At 42.3% G+C, this 22,237-nt stretch overlaps 1 protein-coding gene across 1 annotated transcript in view; it reads right to left on the bottom strand.

Moving 5' to 3' along the window:
* Positions 1-15,524: 15,524 nt before the first annotated feature.
* LOC124789011 (UDP-glucosyltransferase 2-like) overlaps positions 15,525-22,237 on the bottom strand; it is a 64,451-nt gene continuing 57,738 nt past the window's right edge. The window contains exon 6 of the mRNA XM_047256298.1: positions 15,525-15,801. Coding sequence (XP_047112254.1) covers positions 15,525-15,801 — 277 coding nt within the window. The remainder of the gene's footprint in view (positions 15,802-22,237) is intronic.

Here is a 22,237-nt window from a genome sequence, read left to right as displayed (position 1 = left end):
CATTTCTAGCAAAATACTAAAAGCTTGTTCTCAACAGATAAGTAAGATTCTCAGCCACCTGTGTAATAGCTCTCTGGAACAGGGCATTTTCCCTGATAGACTGAAATATGCTATTGTTATACCTTTGCATAAAAAGGGGGATAGATCTGATGTCAACAATTACCGTCCAATCTCCCTTCTAACAGCTTTATCCAAAATTTTTGAGAAAGTAATGTATTCAAGAGTAGCTTCACATATCTGTAAAAATGAAGTACTAATAAAATGTCAGTTTGGTTTCCAGAAAGGTTTTTCAACAGAAAATGCCATATATGCTTTCACCAGTCAAATTTTGAATGATCTGAATAACCGAACACCACCCATTGGGATTTTTTGTGATCTCTCAAAGGCTTTTGATTGTGTAAATCATGAAATTCTGCTAGACAAGCTCAAGTATTGTGGCATGAGTGGGACAGTGCACAAATGGTTTAATTCGTATCTAACTGGAAGAGTGCAGAAAGTTGAAATAAGTAGTTCTCGTAACATGCAAATATCAGCACATTCCTCAAACTGGGGAACTATCAAGAATGGGGTTCCACAAGGGTCAGTCTTGGGTCCTTTGTTGTTCTTATTATATATTAATGACTTGCCATTCTATATTCATGAAAAGGCAAAGTTAGTTCTCTTTGCTGATGATACAAATATAGTAATCACACCTGAGAAACAAGAATTAACTGATGAAATTGTCAATACTGTCTTTCAGAAAATTACTAAGTGGTTCCTTGTAAACGGACTCTCACTGAATTTTGATAAGACACAGTACATACAGTTATGTACAGTGAATGGTATGATGCCATTAATAAATATAGATCTTAATCAGAAGCATATAGCTAAGGTAGAATATTCCAAATTTTTAGGTATGTCCATTGATGAGAGATTAAATTGGAAGAAACACATTGATGATCTGCTGAAACGTTTGAGTTCAGCTACTTATGCAATAAGGGTCATTGCAAATTTTGGTGATAAACATCTTAGTAAATTAGCTTACTACGCCTATTTTCACTCATTGCTTTCATATGGCATCATATTTTGGGGTAATTCATCACTGAGGAATAAAGTATTTATTGCACAAAAGCATGTAATCAGAATAATAGCTGCAGTCCACCCAAGATCATGCTGCAGACATTTATTGAAGGATCTAGGGATATTCACAGTAGCTTCTCAGTATATATACTCTCTTATGAAATTTGTTATTAACAACCAAACCCAATTCAAAAGTAATAGCAGTGTGCATAACTACAATACTAGGAGAAAGGACGATCTTCACTATTCAAGATTAAATCTAACTTTGGCACAGAAAGGGGTGAATTATACTGGCACTAAAGTCTTTGGTCACTTACCAAATAGTATCAAAAGTCTGACAGATAACCAACAAGTATTTAAGAAGAAATCAAAAGAATTTCTGAATGACAACTCCTTCTACTCCATAGAGGAATTTTTAGATATGAATTAAGAAAAAAAAGAAAAAAAACAAAAATATTAAAAAAATAAAAAAATAAAATAAAAATAAAAAATAAAGAAAAACAAAAAACAAAAAATAAAGTTGTTATATTAACTTAAGTATGTTGTTAAATTAACCTAATTATGTCATGTATTGGAAAATTCGACTCGTTCCACATCATTACGAAATATCGTATTCATGATCCATGGAACTAGTATTAATCTAATCTAATCTAATCTAATCTGACCTCTCTGATTTTGCGTTTCGTCATAATCGGCTACTTGCCCAACACACAGGCTTCGCTAAATTTTATTTCTTTCCCGCAGTCTTGCTGATGTTCTGACACTGCAGATTTGTTGTGTTGTCCTATACGAATATAGCGCTCGTCTTCCCGAATGCGCGTTGCTATTGACCTGCCAGTCTCGCCTATATATACCTCTCCACAATTGCATTACACCTTGTACATGCCTGCAGTGTGTAATGCATCCACCTTGTCCTTAGTGGAACCTAGCACGTTCTGGATCCTGCGACCACTAAGACAGGCTGCACCCCAACCCTACGAACGTGTTTGCGTATTCGGTTCAAAAAATGGTTCAAATGGCTCTGAGCACTATGGGACTTAACTTCTTTGGTCATCAGTCCCCTAGAACTTAGAACTACTTAAACCTAACTAACCTAAGGACATCACACACATCCATACCCGAGGCAGGATTCGAACCTTCGACCGCAGCGGTCGCGCGGTTCCAGACTGCAGCGCCTAGAACCGTTCGGCTACTCCGGCCGGCCGCGTATTCGGTCAGTAACATTTTTCACATGAGGTAAGCGCACTGTTGGCTGCAGTTTGTCTATTTCTTGCTTGTCTTTCTTACTTGTGTTCGTTGGCAAGACAGTGTGGATCGACTTACAGCTGTAGTCATCTACCATTCGTCCCAAAACACAATCTACTGCCTCATTTGAAGTATCATACGAAAGGATAAAGTCTTTCTCGAAATCCGGAAAAACCAATGTACTGGGTCTGAAACCAATGCTTCTTCCAATTTTTCAAATGTCTCCATACATTCTTGTGACCAACGGAATTTCGTCCTCTTCTTCAGTACCTAGTTCAAGGGTCCGGCTATTTTCTCAAAGACTTTCTCGAACCGTCTATAATAATTACAGAGGCCAATAAGCGACTGTACCTGCTTAGTTGATTGCGGTATCGGATAATTTTGAACTGCGTCTGTAAGACGGTCATTAATCTCGTGCCCCGGATAGTTTACTTGAGTTTGCGCAAAATGGCACTTGCCCACACTTAACGTCAAACGTGACGATTGTACTCTACTAAAGACATGCTCTTAACGTCTCACCTTCGCCGGTAAATCCTTTGAATAAATAATTATGTCATAGAGATAGACTAGACAAGTTTTTGGTTTTAATCCTCCCAGTAACCCATCTAACGACCACTGAAAAGTTGCCGGTTCGGTCTTTAGTCCAAATGCCATGCGTTTTTAATGAAAATATCCTGCTGGGACGGTAAACGCTGTTTTCGGCCTATCTTCAGGCACCACATCCAATTGATGGAATCTACTCCTGAGGTCCATAGTTGTAAAGAACCTACATTCATCCCTATTATCCTAAGTTTCCGTAGTGTCTGGAACTGGATAAGCATCAGAAATGTTTCGCGCGTTTAGATATCTGTAATCACAGAAAAATCTGTCTTTCCGTGTCCCGTCCGCTGACATTTTTGGCACGATTACAGTATTTGCAGATCAGGGGCTATCACTCGGTTCTATGATCCCATCCCATAGTTGTTGTTTAATGAATTCTTCACCGATGGCTGAAGCTGCTTTGCTATACGGTACGGCTTCCTATAAATTGGTGCACTATCCCCTGTGGCTATGTGATGTTGCATCAGATGGATTGTTGTCAACCTTGTTTTCGCACAAAATAGATCCCTACACCTCAACAATAAGTTCTCCATATCCACATGATCCCTTCAAATGATGTACTTTTCCTCGTAACACTTCCTTATTGACGGTGTATTGTGGCTTTCCTCTAGGCTCGTCCTATCGAAGTCCTCATCTTCCAAGACTTCCAAAGTGGCTATTATTGCACCCTTAGACAGAGTCACCTCCCCTCCGCCAAAGTTATCCACACTAATCGGATTCAACTGTCCCCCATTACTGTCACTCACATGCGGTAAACTTCTGTGGATAAAACGACGCAAACTATCCAACTCTTCTTTGCACAAGACCACATATAATGTTTCCCTCGGCAAATCGGTATCCACTGAAACCCACACTATCTTTCCCGCACCTGCTGATGTTTTATCCTGCTGATCGATCTTTACTGAAAATTTGCGCAGTTTAGTTGGTCTCACCTCCATGATCGGTGAACGTTAAGCCATTGTCTCATTTGCGACTGTTTCCCCAGCAGAAAGAGAGTCCCACTGAATTCCACTGTGTGTTGCAGAACATCATCTTAGCGTGATGTTTGTCGAGAAAGTCTAGCCCGAGAATTACTGAATAAGCTTCGCCCACGCATGGCGACACCTGCATGCGTTCGCTAAACTTAGTTTTCCCGACTGAAAGCTCCAGTACTGCCGTACCCAACAATTCCATCCCATTATCGCCACCACCACGTACCCGATACCGTGGTGGCCCCAGTCTCCTCTTTCCCATGAGGTCCAGACTGATAACGGACACATTCTCTCCTGTGTCTACCAAAAATATCTGTTTCGTGCCGCACTCTAAGCCCACCAAGCTACATTTCGTCTGTGCACTAACTTGTGCTGTGTTACAGTCTATCGGGGCTGCCTTCCAACGGTTGATCCCGTTTGCGTTTAACAGCTGTTTCCCTTGCCGGACTTTCCACCCTACCTACCTCTACATTCAAATACTCTGTGTCCACTACGTCACACGATAGCACTCTGGTTGCTTACACTGCTTCCTTGCGTGCCCCTCTCGACAACATCTATAACAGTTGACTCCAGAAGCGAACACCAGGTGAGCCGCGCGGGATTACCCGAGCGGTCTGAGGCGCTGCAGTCATGGACTGTGCGGCTGGTCCCGGCCGAGGTTCTAGTACACCCTCGGGCATGGGTGTGTGTGTTTGTCCTTAGGATAATTTAGGTTACCTAGTGTGTAAGCTTAGGAACTGATGACCTTAGCAGTTAAGTCCCATAAGATTTCACACACATTTGAACAGTTTTGAACACCAGGTGATCCGTCCTCTGCTTTGTGGTCATATCTAACTCCTCTATAAATGTTGCGATCCTGAGCTCATTCTCTCTGCGTTCTCTATCCGTACCCTCCGTGACATTTCAGCGAGTATACCAGGTAAAAAACATCCACCGCTTTGTTTTGTGCCTCCTGTAACATCACCATATTAGCTTCTGTACGTACTGTATGTCTTTCCATTTAGCTTACGGATTCTATACCAGAACGCTTCCATAGACTCGTTGCGCTGAATCGATAACGTACTTAGTTTCTCCCTAAGAAAACACCAAGTGATTCCAGCACACACTGCACACGGGTCCCATACGGCATTATGGCTAGTGGACAATTGGGCAAAAGTCGTTCCAGAGACGAACTTACAACAGTATGGTATGCAGGTGAAGTCGGAGCTGCGAGAAATTTACATGCCTGACGCAGCATTAGGAGCTACCACCGGATGGCGAGTGGTGTTTCCCCAGTATCAGCACAGAGACTGGGTATGGGGCTGGACCTGTAAGCACCTGTGGCCAGTCGAATACCCTCATGATAGACAGCGTCAGTAATCTTCAGTTAAGAAGGCCTGACCCATACACTATGTCTCCACAGGCTAGCCGTGAACGCACAAAAGCCCTATAAAACTGGATCAGACATGCCCTGTCTGCTCCCCAAGACCTGTGTTTAAGGCACTTTATGATATTCAGCGCTTCTGGACTCTAGCTTTTAGGTCTCTTAGGTGTGATACCCATGGTAATTTGGATTCAAAAATGAGGCCAGAAACCTCATTGTGTCTTTAAACTGTAGAACGGTGTCCCTCATAATGCAAGTCAGGTAAATTAAAAATACGACAAGAGCGATTAAAATGTCCTCACATACACACACTTATCTGCAGAAAACTGAAAACTCTTCTTTGCAATCTCCTCCTCTAACCTCCGCACTGTAAGATGCAACTGACGGGTTGCTATTGCAAAACTGGAGGAGGAACATAAAACAGAAAAATCGCCCACAAATACGCAGCACTGTAACGGACTCCTTAGTGTAGATGTTATACTGTTTATGCCTGTGGAAAAGAGAGTAACAAAACACTGCCCTGAGGAGCACCATTCTTCTCTTCAAAATGATCTACCAGTATGTCACAAACTCAAGACCTAAAAAAGAGCTTAGACGAGGACTGTATGAAAATGGAGGGGTAGCCACGAAGGCCATCTCGATGGGGTTGCACGAGGATATCACGTCTCCAAGCAGTGTCGTACGCCTTACTGATATCGAAAAACATACCAAGACAGTGATGTTTGCGTAGGAAATCCTGCTAAACAGCTGCCTCTAGTAGAGTCAGATTATACTCAGTGGATGGAGTCTTCACTGAGAGTGGTTAAGGAGCTGCCTGTTCTCTAACAACCAGACCAGGCGACGGTTAACCATGCGCGCCAGGGTGTTTCCTACACAGCTGGTTACGGTAATGCTCCACTAACTACTGTGACATGTACAGTTCCTACCTGGTTTGAGCAGAGGAATCAGAGTTGTTTCTCTCCACGAGTTGGGGGAAGCTGCCTGTCTGCCATATAAGATAAAAACATTCTAGGAGGATTTTCTTTTATGCTGGTGGTACATGGCGAAGCATGCAGTATCAGATTTGGACATGACTGGGTGCAGTGTCATGAGCCTCCCACGTCGAGAAAGGGGAGTTGTAGAACTCAGAACTGCTCCTCTCTACAGTCGAACGCCCGATTCTGGACGACATTGGCAGTAGTTTTTGCAAAATGCTTTGTCATCATTTGAGTGATGTCTCTGGGCGTTGTTTGGAAACACTACTGTTTCAACACTGCTGCTACTGGTAAACGACTGTGTTTACCTGAAATCCTGTGCATGTCTCCCTATATTTTCGAAGAACAAGTGGAATGGTTGATGGAGTCTCTCCTTAATTACACGTCAAGGCATGTGACTCTAACAGCTGTGAGGCTATGCTGTTGGGCGGCATTTGAACTGTCGAAGAGCAGCACACCTCGCCTAGATTGATGAATGGCACTCATCAGTCCATCAGCGACAGGTTGCCCTCTAATATGACCTGAAAACCTTGGGATGGTAAGTCAGCAGCATGATGGACCACATGCATGGTGCAGTCCATCCATTCCTTGACACTGTGACGGTGTTCAAACACAGCCAACTGGCTAAACAGCATCCAGTTAGTCCTGCCCATCATGCATTTCGGAGGCTTTTGTTCAACCAGTCCTGCATCCAGTAGATGGATCCACAGCCTGCAAGAGGTCGGTGGCTGAGGACGAGCCAGCAGCAGTAGAGAAGTGAGTGGGACTACCCACATGCAGGATGCAGAGCTCCTGAGACATCATGGGGTTCTCCAAAACCTGACCACTAGGAAAAGTATAGCTCAAGCCCGTAATAGACTACAGCATTGAAGTCTTGATTTAGGAGGAATGGTCGAGGAGTTGTTCTACAAGGTCTGTTGGAGCCTCAGAGTCATTTTCATCATGCAAAGGGAAACATAGTGAGCGTACAGAGATATTCTGACATACACGTAGCTCAGCTGCAACCACTTGCAGGTCAGTAGCTAGGGGGGAGAGCAAAGGAGCGTTGCACATTATCGACCAACAAAGTGAGCCCCCCATTGGTTCTTTCCCCAGAGAGGTCATCTTTGCGATAGAGTTTATAGCCCCATAACACAGGGGCTCAGATGCCAAGTGCAAGGGGCTTCCCTGTGCTAACGGTTTCGTTCTACCACACGTTTTCCGAAACCGAATCCATTAATGTTCCACTGTCATATGTGAGCCGTCTATCACTGGGGTTGTAATTTCACCCTATCTTTCGGCAATGTAAGTGAGCTGTAGTGGGAGGAGGCTCATTTTTGTGGCGAGATGTGTGCCCCAGGCCGACATCAAGGTCCATCAGCTCTCTGTATTTGGCATGGGAGATGTCATGGCTAGCGATCTCGACATCTTCAGACTGCTTGCTTCCCATCTACATTGGTAGCTGATTCGATGCTTAGGCTTCGGTTTTTTTTTTTTTTTTTTTGCCTGGGAACGTTTTGTAGTCACAACTGCAGAGGTGATAGTAGTAGCGAAGGATGGTGGACCAGTTGAACCTGTGGAGGGACGGAGAGCTCCGCAACTTTGGCAACTACGGCCTTGTCTGATGTTCTGTGAAGAGGTGCAGGCTTTGAAGGAACTGGAGCAGCATAACTTCATAGTGCTAACACTAACAACCCCCGCTTGTGTAGAAGCATTGGTCTTCTTAACTGTCTGTGTAAGAACGAACTCAAAGGAAGTAGCGAATTTCGATGGTTGCAAGGCATTATAGCTCTTTTTGACCTCACAATACGAGATACACTTAGTTGTTTCGATCTCCTTTATCTTCCTTTCTTCAAGGAAGACACTGCAGTCCCTACTCCAGACAGAGTGATCCCCAGAGTAGTATACACATTTAGGAGGAGATGAACAAACAACCACTTTATGGGCAGCTTTATCACATTTGCCACAGGTGACTTCTCCCTTACATCTGAAGGTGGTGGGCCCAAAGCACACTTAAAACAGCACTTAGTGTTTGGGAAATAGGACGATACACTGAGCGAAGGAAACCTGCCTTAACATGTTCTAGAAGTTTCGAGCTGCTAAAAGTCCGTATAAACTAGTTTGATATCACAAGATTGCCATCCACCCTTTTCATTATATTTTGCACAATTCCTTCGTGGGACCACTCAGCTTTCAGTTCTTCTCGGGAAATGTCAACCAGATCCCTACAAGGCACAACAGCTTTGCTGTAGTTAAGGTGTTGTGCTCTCCACTTTCAGCTGGGTACTTACCGAGGCATTGAGCTTTCTGGATATTCTTCCCGTGTTGGGGATTACTCGTTTCTACCAACTGGGTCCCGTTTTGCAAGCGCTTACAGATTTTAACGTACTAGCGGTGCCGTCTAAGCGATTCTAGACGATTCAGTCTGGAACCGCGTGACCTCAAGGGTCGCAGGTTCGAATCTTGCCTCGGGCATGGATGTGTGTGATGTACTTAGGTTAGTTAGGTTTAAGTAGTTCTATGTTCTAGGGGACTGATGACCACAGATGTTAATTCCCATAGTGCTCAGAGCCATTTTTTGGTGCCGTCTAAACCTCTTCGTGTGTAGAAAGATGAAACTTCCCAACGCTGTCTTCTTTTCGTTTAACCATAAGAAACACACTATGGCCACCATCATGTTTTCTGTTACTAGAGACTGAAAGACTCTGTGTAATCCTCAAGTCTAGAGGACTGACGACACAAGCCTTCTGCTTGATATGTGTTGTTATCTACCAGCGGCCCACGCTTTCCGATGGGAGCAGGAACAGATCATCTCGAGGGATCCATCCTGGTCCCACGAGCAGCTATGGAAATAAAAGTCCATGTCGACACAGACCCTCTTGCCTAGGTAAGCCTTATACAACTGAGGCGCAACAGGTTCCGCAGAGGTTGCCCACTATCGACTGTTCCACCTCAACAGCCATACATCTCATCAGCTCGCAGCACAACTTGAGATTTAGCGATTTTTATAAAGATTTTTGCCATCCTCCCGATCCGGGTGGTCAAACCAAGATCCCTGAACCGTTTATGGTTCGCGTTTATTCCATTTATTGTTTGTCATCTTCTATTACGGTACTGCAGCCTCGTTTTCTTATTCCATTTACTGGCGTCACTAACTTCCTGCCTTACTTGCCCGTGAGCGGCAGCAGCAGCGCGTATCGATAAGTGTACTGTAGTACCATCTCTGGAGTGATCGATGGTATTCCCACGAGCAACAACGTGTGTTTTCAAGTTGGCAAATTTTAGCCACCCTCCAGTGGAGTTTAACTGTACTTGGTTATTTGAATTGAAATGCACCAGCGGTATCTTCTACCTTGTGGCCGTTAACGGTCCGGTTGCCTGCCCTGAACGTTGGCGTAAATTCAGGCAGCGCATTTTCCTCAACGTGTTGTCGCTGTCCAACACTGTGTGTAGTTTGACAGTTCAATGTATAATTGGTTGTGGGCACCAATACCTTCTACGTTGTTCCATTGAACTCCCTGTTGCGTGCTGGTCGGGTGAATTGGAGGTTATGTTGTCGATGGGTCCGTTGACTGTCTGTCGGTTGGGTTGTCGTCGGATCGACAATGGTTGGGTCGACTGCCTGTCTCACCTAAGAGAACATTTAGTGTTTGAATTCCAGACCGACCCTCGTAACTTCTGAGCGGCCTTCGATGTACTGCCTTTTCTTGTTTGTTCTTGTTCTTCGTACTTGTATAGCTTCTAGCCAATTTTTAGAATAAAGTTGTTCAGCTCTTAAGATGTTAGATGGTTTGGGTCTTCAGCCTAATTTAAGAACTGTTTTACGTAAAGCCTTTGGCATTTTTTAAATTATGTTTTTGTGTCGTAAGTGTTGGGCCTACAGCCAAATTTGAATTTAAGTTGTTTGCTCTAAAAGTGTCAGATTCTTTGGGTCTTCACCCTAATTAAGGAACTGTTTTAAGATAAGACTTTGCCTTTTAAATTTCTGATTTTGATTGAGCTTTAAGTTATTGGCTTTCAGCCTTTTTAAATTAAATTGGTCTTGCTACGAGATTGCTACGGCGCGTTCAGCCGGTTAGTAAGTTCCAAAAATTAATGCTGTGTTTTTTTTTTTAGAAATTTTCTTGGCTCTTGTAATGTTTGGTCGAATAAATAAAGTTGCATGTTCGAATGTATCTGACAGCTGCTTATTTTTGCCCCTTTCCACAACTTAAACTACCTGTCCTGTGTTGCCGGTTTAGCAGGGCGTCTCAAGCCCCATCCCCTGTGGTACACAACGTTCCACAGCTGCGACACGCAGTGGTCGCCGAAGCATGCCCAGAGCTTACAGTGACAGAGGACTGGCGGCGCTTACCGGTCCCCAGCTCAAAAATCCCAGAGTCACCAAGCCCGTAACCAGCAAACGAATGTTGAACCCTTGGGATTGGGGAGGGGGAGGAAGGACAAACCATCGTAACCATTACGACTGGCATCATTGAAAATGTCAACTAATTTAATACAAATTTTCTACGCTGCTCGACAGTACAGTGGTCGTATCTAGTCGCTTTGATGGCCAGAATTAAACAAGATCGTTCTCATTGTTTTACCTAACCGTATATTGCACTTAAAAAAAAGATGAAATTGATAAATTTTAAAACGTTAACGCAGCCCTATAAGTGCAGTTACACATAAGCAACTAAGAGGAAGAATGAGAAGTTTAACTAAGATTTAATTTGTTTACTTTTGGATACCATTCAGCTATTTTTCTTATTATCTGTTTTCTGATTAGCTGTTTCCAAAAGAATGAAAATTGTAATCTGTATCGAAATCTGTATTGAAAATAAAAGCACTGCTTGATTTAATGTCTGTACTATTCTGTTTCAAACTTGTGATTTTCATCGAGTTTCTGTGCAAGAGATAATTTAAATACAGACACAGAGAGAAATTAATCAATAGAGAGTATCTCTTTGAATCGTTTTATGAGTATGATACTCTTCTTATAATGCTGTTAATGAATGGAGCTTTGGTACTTCTCGTACTGCAGTTGGTCTGTGGCTGCGTTCATGATACGGAAAACATCACAATGGCGTCTTCTGAATAAAACACAATCTAGATTATGTATTTTAGTTGCTATAGCTGGTTTCAGAACATTTAACTACCTCTCTATCTAACATACAAGAGGACAGTTGCTGCCATTGGCGTCAGTTTATGTGCGTCCTTACGACTCTGTTCGTAACAATCTATTTTTATCGTAATATTTTTACATGTGCTTTATGTGACAAAGTATTTGTTGATACAAATGCAAGAAATGGGTCCACATGTTGTGAAATGTAATCGTGCACAATTTAAAATTCGGATACTTTTATGACTGAAGCCGGAATTTGTACATACATTTATTTGCAGTATATGTTTGTAAGGAATGGTCAGCTTCTGTAGAGTACTGCACGTGTTAATATGAATAAAGTTGCCAACCGTGGCCAGAACAGCTACTATTTAAGTAATAACAACATAAAAAAGAAATATCTTTGTTGTATCATATTCAGAACCTGGAATTTTTACTTTCACGAAAGTGTCTGCCTGCCGCACAACACTATATTTGAATGTACTATGAATGGTGTGAAATCTGGAACAGCAGATTATATAGGTATATGTGGGGGCATACATGTAGGTTAAAAAGTAAGGATAGGTGTTCCATGAAATGATGAAATATAAGAAATAATAGATTAAATACCGAACGGATAACAAACGTTTAAAAATGAAATGAATGGGATTTGAGCGATAGCACCCATAAATACTTAAAACTAAATTATAGGTATCAGGAATGATAATAACTTGTAAAGTTGATACAGAATGTTATATACCGTACATATAAATGAGGACTCTGTATGTTGTTAGTATCCACTTACTATGCTGAAAGCACAGGCTGTAAGAAAATTGGGGTCAACAACAGAATACTCGAAATGAAAAGGGTTACAAATGTATGGATCACTTATTCCGACGAGCTCTGGCATTTGTGTGCCTCAGCTCTTTTTCTGTTTGAAGGAAAATTTATTGTTTTAGGTTCTGCAGCAATGTGTCATTATTCATATCGACTCATCCTTTTTACATACTTCATTAGAAGTTATAGCAAAATACAGTCTGGTATTCCCCTCATTCCGTAATAGCTGCATAAAGTATTAAAAGAGGGATTTCTCTGAATGAAGAGAAAAACTACAAGTTTTGTAAAATTGTTGTTAATGGCATATGACTTCCGTAGTTTATTTCTGCGTCTTAACAAATACAGAATATCATTTATTTATAGTTAGAGACAGTATTCACACAGATAAGGCATTAAGTTTTGTTACGAGTGGATACCACCTACTGTAGTAGACACACTTGAGCTGTGTTTTTCTTAATGTAAGGAGCATTACAGCCATACCAAAAGAACTGTGTACATTTAAGAACAATAGTGCATACTCAGCTATCTAATATATAGTACACTATGAGTGTCCTTGTTCCTTCCACCTCCGTATTCCTTCCCGAGAACTTTCATACTAGCACACACTCCGCTGCAGAGTGAAAATTCCATTCTTGAATGGGAGTGTTTGTTAAAAGTTTCTCCTGGAGGTTCAGGCATCATACATTGTCACATGACTTTTCAGTGTCTATAATGACGCCCAGTGATGGATGGACCTATTGAAGTTGGATTGGAGATATTCTGTTTTCCGGATAAGATGAAGTTCCTTTGCTTGGAAATTGAACTGTTCTGCGCGAATAAGGTTGTTTCGCTCCAGTCAGGCGGTAATTCTATTGAGGAAAATTCTGTCATGCATTTTTTCTATCATTGATAGTAAGATTACCCGGCGATAATTTTCGTGTTTTAAAAGATATTTCCCAGGCTTTGGGACTGGGATGACTTGATCTATCTTCCAGGTCTCTGGTAAGCAGCCCAATAAAATAAAGCTATTAATCATCCTTGTAAGCAGCTTTGTAAGCTTTAGTGGCAAATACCTTAGGTCTACATCGCCGATATAGTCCCGGCCAGGTTGGTTTCGCAGATAATTTCCTTGACCCTCTGAGGGGTCGCCAGTGTAAGTCAGTCTTGCAGCAGTTGTAATCTACATTCAATGAGGAGTTGCGTTAGTCGTTCGCCTTCCTGTCCGAGATGTTGTTCGTGCCAGGCCGGCGGTTGGGGGCGAGGCATCTTCTGCTGGTCGTAGACAGTTGCATAGAACTCTGCTTTTGCTGGTGGTTTTAAGGAAGTCCACTCGGATCTTGTATTGCACGCTTGGCAGGTAGGGATAATCAGAGGCGTCTGACAGTCTGTCACTGTTCTTTTGTGTTGAGGAGGCATGTGCCGTCTTATCATCCCAACATTCCTGCCTCCATTCTACAGCTCGTTGTCGGAGCTCTCTTGATAGGTTGTTTATTTCCTGACTGTGAACAAAATTCCTATATTTCTTCCAGTTCCATTGGATGTTTAATTATTGTAACAACGGTGGAAATGGTGTAATGTTCAGATCGAGCTTCACTGTAGTAGTGAATGCCTGTTTGCCAGCTGACCGGATTTTGTTACTGGGTGGTTGGATGGCGTCGTCAGTACCTTCCTTGGCCACACTTTCTGGGCTGGTCTAACCTTGTTACTGTTCAACTGGTCTCAGTTGATTATTCTCATGACGCGAAGTTTGTGTGGAAATGCTCGACGTTCAATGACTCCAACAACTGGCAGATGATGACAGGAGAGATCATTAATGGTCTTCAGCTAAAGGTTACGACGGAGATTTTTTTACACTGTGAATATCTAAAACATCGGCCATGTGATGGCAAAAACGAGCTATCCTCATTGGTCGTTGTGGTCCGCATGCCGTCAGCTCTTTGTTACAAATCGTACAGGATTCGGCCTTTGGGAATGCCACGCCATGTTCATCACGCTCAAATTTCCGCCAAGCAGTACTCTTTCACATGTGTGCAGCAGTCAGTAGACGGAGATTATCCAGAATGGGTTCCTTTTTAGATGGTAAATATGTCATAACAAGAGTTATTTTCCCGACGACCGTGCGGACTGTGATATCTGTCGCTTCCAATCGTTTCATAGGCCGTAAGTATTCAATGGAGAGTGTGAAGGTGATCTTGATAAATACCGTAGTGCCTCCTCCGCTGCCGCCAGCTCTACCCACCCGACATTCCTGCATGTTCCGCAGTTTGAACGGCGTGGTTTCCGTTAGATGCGTCTCGGAAACAAATACATCTATTCTGTAGTTGGAAATGAAGTCTTGACGCTCCGTCTTTCGTGCAGCTTTCCGTACACAGAAACAGAGGTGAATGGTGAGTTGTCTCCTGGCCATTTCAGAACGAGACGACTGCTTTTATTAAACATTCAAAAAGGGTGTGTATGCTTTGAAGATTTTGCTGAAGCTTTGTCTGCAGTTTCCGAATATCTGTAAGAGCAGGTGTGATGGGGCCCATGTCGTTTGTAAAGTCGTTTTCAAGGTGCTGTGGTTGTGGTTCAGGGCTCGCTAAAGTCCGCCATTGAGTCTGGGAGAAACGTCGTGGCTGTGGACGGAGCTGTTTATGTTGAGGTTGTTGTTGTTGCTGCTGAGTCTGCTGCGACTGCCTGGTTTGATTGAAGTAGTCCAAAAAGTTAAGCATCCTTGGTCATAGGATTGACAATTGTCCACCAACGTGGTTGTAGTCCGGTAGCGACCTGTCTTTGGCAGATGTGGAGGAGTTCTTGGTATGTGGGCCTCCGTGTCTTTAGTCGAGGTGTGTGCCTGGCTTATAGCGCCCCTCACTGTGTAAACGCAGTGATCTGCGCGCTGTCGGTGGTGTAACTGTACAATCCCTATAACACATATCGATATCCAAACCATCTGATATAGCAGCCACCACCAGTTCGCACGCCGCGTTTTCGAGTTATAAACAATTCACTATCAACTTCAAACACGGTAAAAATCGTGTAATAAATAATGTACACACCAGATACATTGTACTATACATTCACAGGAACTATAGAAGTATATCTCGGTTTTCACAAGTTAAGTTAACCTCATCAACAAAGCAGTTTTTCATGAAGTATAACATTCAACATTTGATTTCCAGAATGAGATTTTCACTGTGCAGTGGAGCGTGCGCTGATATGAAACTTTCAACATTTGATTTCTTTCCAGAGACCAATGTCTGGAAGTTTTTAAGAAATCTATGTTTGAAAAACTAGGATATGAGCCTCACACACATATTTCTAACTAAACCAAAGTCTTTACCTGTTTTTTACGTTTCACATACGTTATTTTTTTCACAGTACAGTTTTAGTCTGCTAGACAATCTGTAGTCAGCTTGGTGTATGTCAGACCACTAACATGTGCTACTGCAACAGTCTCATTGTTCCTTTTGTTTGCTGGGTCGTGAGAGCAAAGTCAACAACCACCGAATCAACTTATGTAGTACAAACGCCGCCAAGGCCGCCACAGCCAGTATGAAGGCAATGACGTCGAGCAACAGCAGCTGCCACCAGTGCAGGTCGAGGGCTGCGCTGCGCAGGTGGGGCGCCCCCTGGTGGCGGATCACGTACTCCACCCACCACACTGCATTCTCCAGGGACGTGCTCTGGTGCTCCCGGTAGACGGCTGAAAAGCGCTTCATATTCTCCTGGTAGCTGCAACAACGAAAGTAAATTGCACATAGAGCAGCTATCATACCATTAATTCTGTCCAGTAAAATGATATGTGAATTATTTGTATTAGATATCTAAATACCGGAAAAAGGGGTCAAACAGCGACATAGGGTCAACACGTTATACTTGAATATAAGTTACATCCTGGCACTACCTAACGTATTTCCTTGAGAGTGCTCAGAACACTGTTTGTCGTTCTCAAATCTTCCAATTACCCTCTGTCATCTGCACCAGTCAAATAGCATAACATGTGCAAGTTAAATCTTCAAATATTCGAAAAACCAATCATTTTGTTTGAATAAATTATTTAGCTATTCCGCTGACTTTTGAATCACATTTTCCCAGCTACAAGCCGCTTATTACCCACACTAACCCTCCTCATGAACCATGGAACTTCCTCCCATGCTTCAGTGATAGAAGTAGCAATACCGCAGGTGCAACTACAAAGGAAGCGTATCGAGGAAGATGCCAGCCCAATCCACTCAGAGGGCAGCGCCTTTTCGGCAGTTACAGGGGCAATAGTCTGGATGACTGACTGATCTGGCCTTGTACCATTCGTCACCATGGTCGTTGTACTGGTTTTCCAAACAGATGAAAACAAGAGCTTTAATTTCTTTCCAGCTGGCACACAGCTCTACAACATGGCTTAATGATGACGGCATCCTCTTGGATGAAATATTCCAGAGGTAAAACAGTTCCTGATTCGGATCTTCGGGCCAGAACTACTCAGGGGGATGTAGTCATCAGGAAAAACAAAACTGGCATTCTACAGATATGAGTCTGGAATGTTAGATCCCTAAATTGGATAGCTGGATTAGATAATTTATAAAAGGGAATGAATAGGCTAAAGTTAGATAAAGTATGAATATGTGATTACAAGATCACCAACATAAAGTCAAATAGAGATAATGCAGAAGTAGGACCAATCGAGAATAAAAAAGTTACAAAAAATACACACCTAGTAAACAGCTCCGATTTTTTAAAATAACTATATTTTTGATGTTGTTTGTTATTACAATCTTCAACCTGAAGACTGATTTGATGCAGATTTCCATGCTACTATAACCTGTGCAAACCTCTTCGTCTCCAAATAAGTATTCCAACACACATCTTTCTGAATCTGTTTATTGTATTCATCTCTTGGTCTCCCTCTACGACTTTTACCCCCCACACTTCCTTCCAGTACTAAACTTGTGATGCCTTGATGTCTCAGAATGTGTCCTGTCCCTTCTTTTAGTCAAGTTGTGCCACAAATTTCTTATCTCTTCAATTCTATTCCATACTCTTCGTTAATTACGAGATCTACCAATCTAATTTTCATTGTTCTTCTGCAGCACCATATTTCAAAAGCCAGTATTGTCTTCATGAGCCAATGGCTTGCCGCAGTGGTATCACCAGTTCCCATCACATCTCCAAACTTAAGCACTGTTAGGCTTACCTCGCATTTGGCTGGGTCACTGTCCGGGTCTGCCGAGTGCTGTGGGAAAGTGGGGTGCACTCAATCCTTGTGAGGCCAATTGAGGAGCTACTTGATTGAGGAGTGGCGGCACCCGTCATGAAAATTGGCAACGGCCGGAAGAGTGGTGTGCTAACAACATGCCCCTCCGTACCTGCATCTGGTGACACCTAAGAGCTGAGGAAAACATGGCGGCCGGTCAGTATCATGGGGGCTTCAAGTCCTGTTCAGATGGTGTTTGTTTTTATTCTCTCCATATCTAAACTTTTTATCGACCATGCTTCGCTTTCATACATGGCTACACTCCTAACAAATATCTTCAGGGAAGACTTCCTAACACTTAAGTCTATATTCCATGTTAACAAATCCCTCTTCTTCAGAAACGCTTTTCTTCCTGTTGTCAATTTACATTTTATACACTCTCTACTTTGGCCATCATCAGTTACTTTACTGCCCAAATAGCAAAACTGACCTATTGCCTTAAGTGTCTCGCTTCCTAATCTAAATCCCTCAACATCATTTGATTTAATATGACTGCATTCCATTATCCTCGTTTTACTTTTGTTGATGCTCATCTTATATCCTCGAATCAAGACACTGTCCATTCCTTTCCATTGCTCTTCCAAGTCCATTGCTGTCTCTGACAGAATTACAATGTCGTCGGCAAACCTCAGAGTTTTTGTTTCTTCTCCCTGAATTTTAGCTCCTACTACAGATTTTCCTTTGGTTTCCTTTTCGGCTTGCTCCCGTATATTGAATAACATCGGTGATAGGCTACAATCGTGTATCACTCTCTTCTTGACCACTGCTTCCTATTCATGCTCCTCGTCTCTTATAACTGCCGTCTGGTTTCTGTACAATTTGTAAATAGCCTTCGTTTCCTGTATTTTACCCCTTCTACCTCCACAATTTCAAAGAGAATATTCTAGTCAACATCGTCAAAAGCTTTCTGTAAGTCTACAAATGCTATAAAAGTAGGTTTGCTTTCCTTAACCTATCTTCTAAGAAAGTCGTAAGCTCAGTATTGCCTCGTGAGTTTTTACATTTCTTCAAAATCCAAACTGATCTTCCCAACGTCAGCTTCTAACAGCTTTCCTATTTTTCTGTACAGAATTCGTGTACGTATTTTGCAACCATGACTTACTAAACTGATAGTTTGGTAATTTTCACACTTGTCAGTACGTGAGTTCTTTGTAATCATAATTATTATATTCTTCTTGAAGTTCGAGGGTATTTTGTCTGTCTCAAACTTCTTGCACACCAGATGGTAGAGTTTTGCTCCAAGCCTATCAGCAGCTATGACGGAAGGTCGTGTATTCCCAGGGCCTTGTTTCGACTTAGGTCTTTCAGTGTTATGTCAAATTCTTCTCGCAGTATCGTATCTACCATCTCACATTCATCTACGTCCTCTTCCATTTCTATAATATCGCCTGCAAGTTCATCTCCCTTGTGTAGACCCTTTATATAATCCTCCCATCTTCCAGATTTCTCTTCTTTGCTAGGGACTGGGGAATGGTTTTCGATCTGAGGTCTTCATATTCATACATTCATATGGCTGCTTCTCTTTTCTCCAGAGACCTCTTTAATTTTCCTATAGAAAATTCCCTTAGTTACACATCCTTCCAAATCCTTACTTTTGTCCTCTAGCAACTCCTGTTTAGCCATTTCGCACTTCCGGTCAGTCATATTTTTTAGACGTAATTACATTTCTGTATCTTTTCCTTTCATCAATTAGATTCAATATCTCCTGTGTTATCTAAGGATTTCTCCTAGGCCTTGTCTTTTTACCTATTTCATCCTCTGCTGCCTTCACTATTTCATCTCTTAAGCCTACACATTCGTCTTCTACTGTAATCCTTTCCCCTATTCTAGTCAACCGTTACCTAATGCTCCCTCTGAAACTCTCAACAACCTCTGTTTCTTTTAACTTATCCAGGTCCCATCTCCTTAATTTACTACCGTTTTGAAGTCTCTTCCGTTTTAATCTACAGTTTATAGCCATATCTGCACCTGGAAATGTCTTACAATTTAAAATCTGGTTCTTAAATCACTGTCTTAGCATTGTATAACCAATATGGAACCTTCCGGTGTCTGCACCTCTCTTCCGTTTCTATAATATTGCCGTCAAGTTCATCTCCCATTTATAGACACTTTATATAATCCTTTCACCTTCGAGCTTTCCTTTCTTTGCAGGGGACTGGTTTTACATCGGAGCTCTCCATATCCACATGCCTGCTTCTCTTTTCTCCGAAATCCATATTCATGCACGCTTTTTTCCTTCTCTTCCCATCATCGAATTCCAGACGCCCACCACAACTAAATTTTCATCTCCCTTAACTATCTGAATGATTTATTTTATCTGCTAGTTGAGTTATATACTTGTTCTACTGTGGTGGGTGTTGGTTTTGTAGATCTTGGCTACGGTAATGCATTCACTATGCTGTTCATAGTAGGTTACCCACTTTCCTATTTTCTTATTCATTATTATATCTACTCATGCATTACCCCTATTTGATTTTGTATTTATAATCCTGTATTCACCCGTTCCGCCTGCCAACGAACTTCACTAATTCCTACTATTTCTAACTTCAATCTAGCTATTTCCCTTTTTTAATTTTTTTTAAATTTCTGATCATGTAATCAATTTTTAACTAAGTTCGTCAAATAGAGGTTCTGGCTACGTCTCCATTGTTTTGGGGTACGGGGGGGGGGAGGAAGGGGGTGAGTGTTGAGTAATTACATTTGATGGAGTAATTGGGGAGTGATATGCCACTTTGGTGATGGTGTGTACGTAAGCCTACTCCACCCCCTGTACGACAGATTCAGTGGACTTCGTACTGGTCGGTCATGATATACGTACCAACTCGATTACGCCATCTGCAATTTTGAATGAAGGTGCTTATGGTAGCTGAATAACGTGATGGATATGTAGTAAAATAAATAGGAATAGTGGGCCTAAGGCACTATTTGTGTGCACTAATTGTCACACACTTGTTTCATTGATATAACAAATCTATGTGTGAGCCGTATGGCAAAGTTGAAAGGTGGCTTTCATTTGTGACATACATTTCGCAGATTATTCTGCATATTTGGAGTAAATAAACACATATAATGGTTAATTAGTCTTATTATGTGGATTAGAAAGAGAGATACGTGATGATCAGACACATGTCCGAAATAATACGGGCTTTGGTAATGATAATATTTAGTTGCATGCTGTAGGTGTAAGCAAAGTGGATTTGCCAGTGGGGGCGGGGAGGCGAAGGCCGGTGAGCGCCGGAAGAGCATTATGCAGGGGCCGCGAGTCCCAGGGGATGCGGCCACTGACCTGCAAGCATCAAAAAGAACGCCGCCGGGTGCCAGGTGAGAGAGAGAGGGAAAATGTCGAGCAGACAGAGAACTTCCAACGTACGCGCTGGCGCCGCCTGGTCGCACGCTGTTTTTGCGGCAAATGGGCCGAGCTCTGGTTGGGCAGTCCATAAGAAAGTGCAGGAAACGCTGAGGGTCAACGCCTGCTGTTTGGACAGAGAAATTTTTGGATAGGTGAAGAAATTGTATCACTCCGCGAGGGAGATGTGGGAAGCCTCTGCAGCGTCGGGATTGGCTGATTAGAGTTTGGCGGCAAGATTGTCGCAAGAGCATCGTGCAGAGAGCGACAGGTGGGAGAGCGTCTTGTGCCGTGAAAGTGGACAGTCGCAAAGTTCGGTAGCTCTGAGATAGGGACTTCGATTCTGAAGACTGTGCTGTGTGTGATCCGGAGTCTGCAGCCACAGTAGGACATCAGTGTCCACGATAGGCATTGCATTGACTACTAGTATAATTGCAGTTGATTCCGCCTTGTAGGCTGACAGTCACCATTGAACGTAGTCAACCAGTGCACAGAGCTATCATACTGGTATTGCACGTTAGTACAAGACACACTGGGCTGCACCTTAAAGGTTGTTGAGCCAGTCTTGAAAGCGTTGTATACCATTTAGAGGAAATATAGGGCTTGTGATATTAGCAGTTTCTGAGTAGTTTATTCTCCTCAAGATATTTGAGAGACTTACCTTAATTCAGCGACTTCGCAGGTGCAGTCGTCGCCCCAGCAGTATCGACGGAGCCAGCACTCTGGTAGATGGTATTGTAAAACTTGCAGTAAAGTTCAGAAATAGTTGCTGGATCGTGTTCTTGCCATCCACTGAGCATCCATGCAGTTTTGCTTACGATTCGTTATTGGTTATTTGTCTTTTTGCATGTTGTTTGGTTTGTTTCGTGGTGGTGGTGTCCGAAGTGCGTATTATTTCAGACACAAAAGAGATTATAGGAACGTAGTCAGATCGCATTTACCATTTGCTTATCCAAGGGCATAATTAAATCTAACTTCGCATCAACTTAACATTAAGAGCTGAGAGCCAATCTTACCAGTGTAGTATATCTAAGAACTGTGTACAATTTGTTTAATTTGTTTTCATTTATGATTTGTTCAATTTGATCTAACTTCTATCGTGAGATAATTTACAATAAATACAAGTTATTTACAATATTCCTTTTGAATCAGTAGTAGGTGGTAGTTAGCCGTCACTGTCACAATAATATGTCTTATTCATGTTTAATAACGGCCACTACCCCCAATGATGAATATATCTTCCAAAGTTGCTTTGCCAAAACGGAATAGTCATCTGACATTTATCATATTAAAAACCAACATGAGGTTACATGCAAACTGACTGAATTGTAAAACAGATGAGTTACAACAATTATACCAAAAGTTAAAATTTTGCACGTTGGGCGCCCCACAGCTTGTATGCATTTGATGCAGGACATCTTATTGTACACAGTAAACTGCACTTCAAATGTATCTATTTGAACCGATAGTGAGCTGTATGTCTGAACACTGTCTTACCAAATAAATACTCCTGAAGTGCAGCTCATGGTGTCGACCTTGGCACACCTTGATACAAGTCGGTTTGTCAGACGGAA

This window comes from Schistocerca piceifrons, chromosome 3 (assembly GCF_021461385.2).
Source record: "Schistocerca piceifrons isolate TAMUIC-IGC-003096 chromosome 3, iqSchPice1.1, whole genome shotgun sequence".
Classification (NCBI taxonomy): domain Eukaryota; kingdom Metazoa; phylum Arthropoda; class Insecta; order Orthoptera; family Acrididae; genus Schistocerca; species Schistocerca piceifrons.
This window is presented reverse-complemented; position numbering and strand designations above follow the sequence as displayed.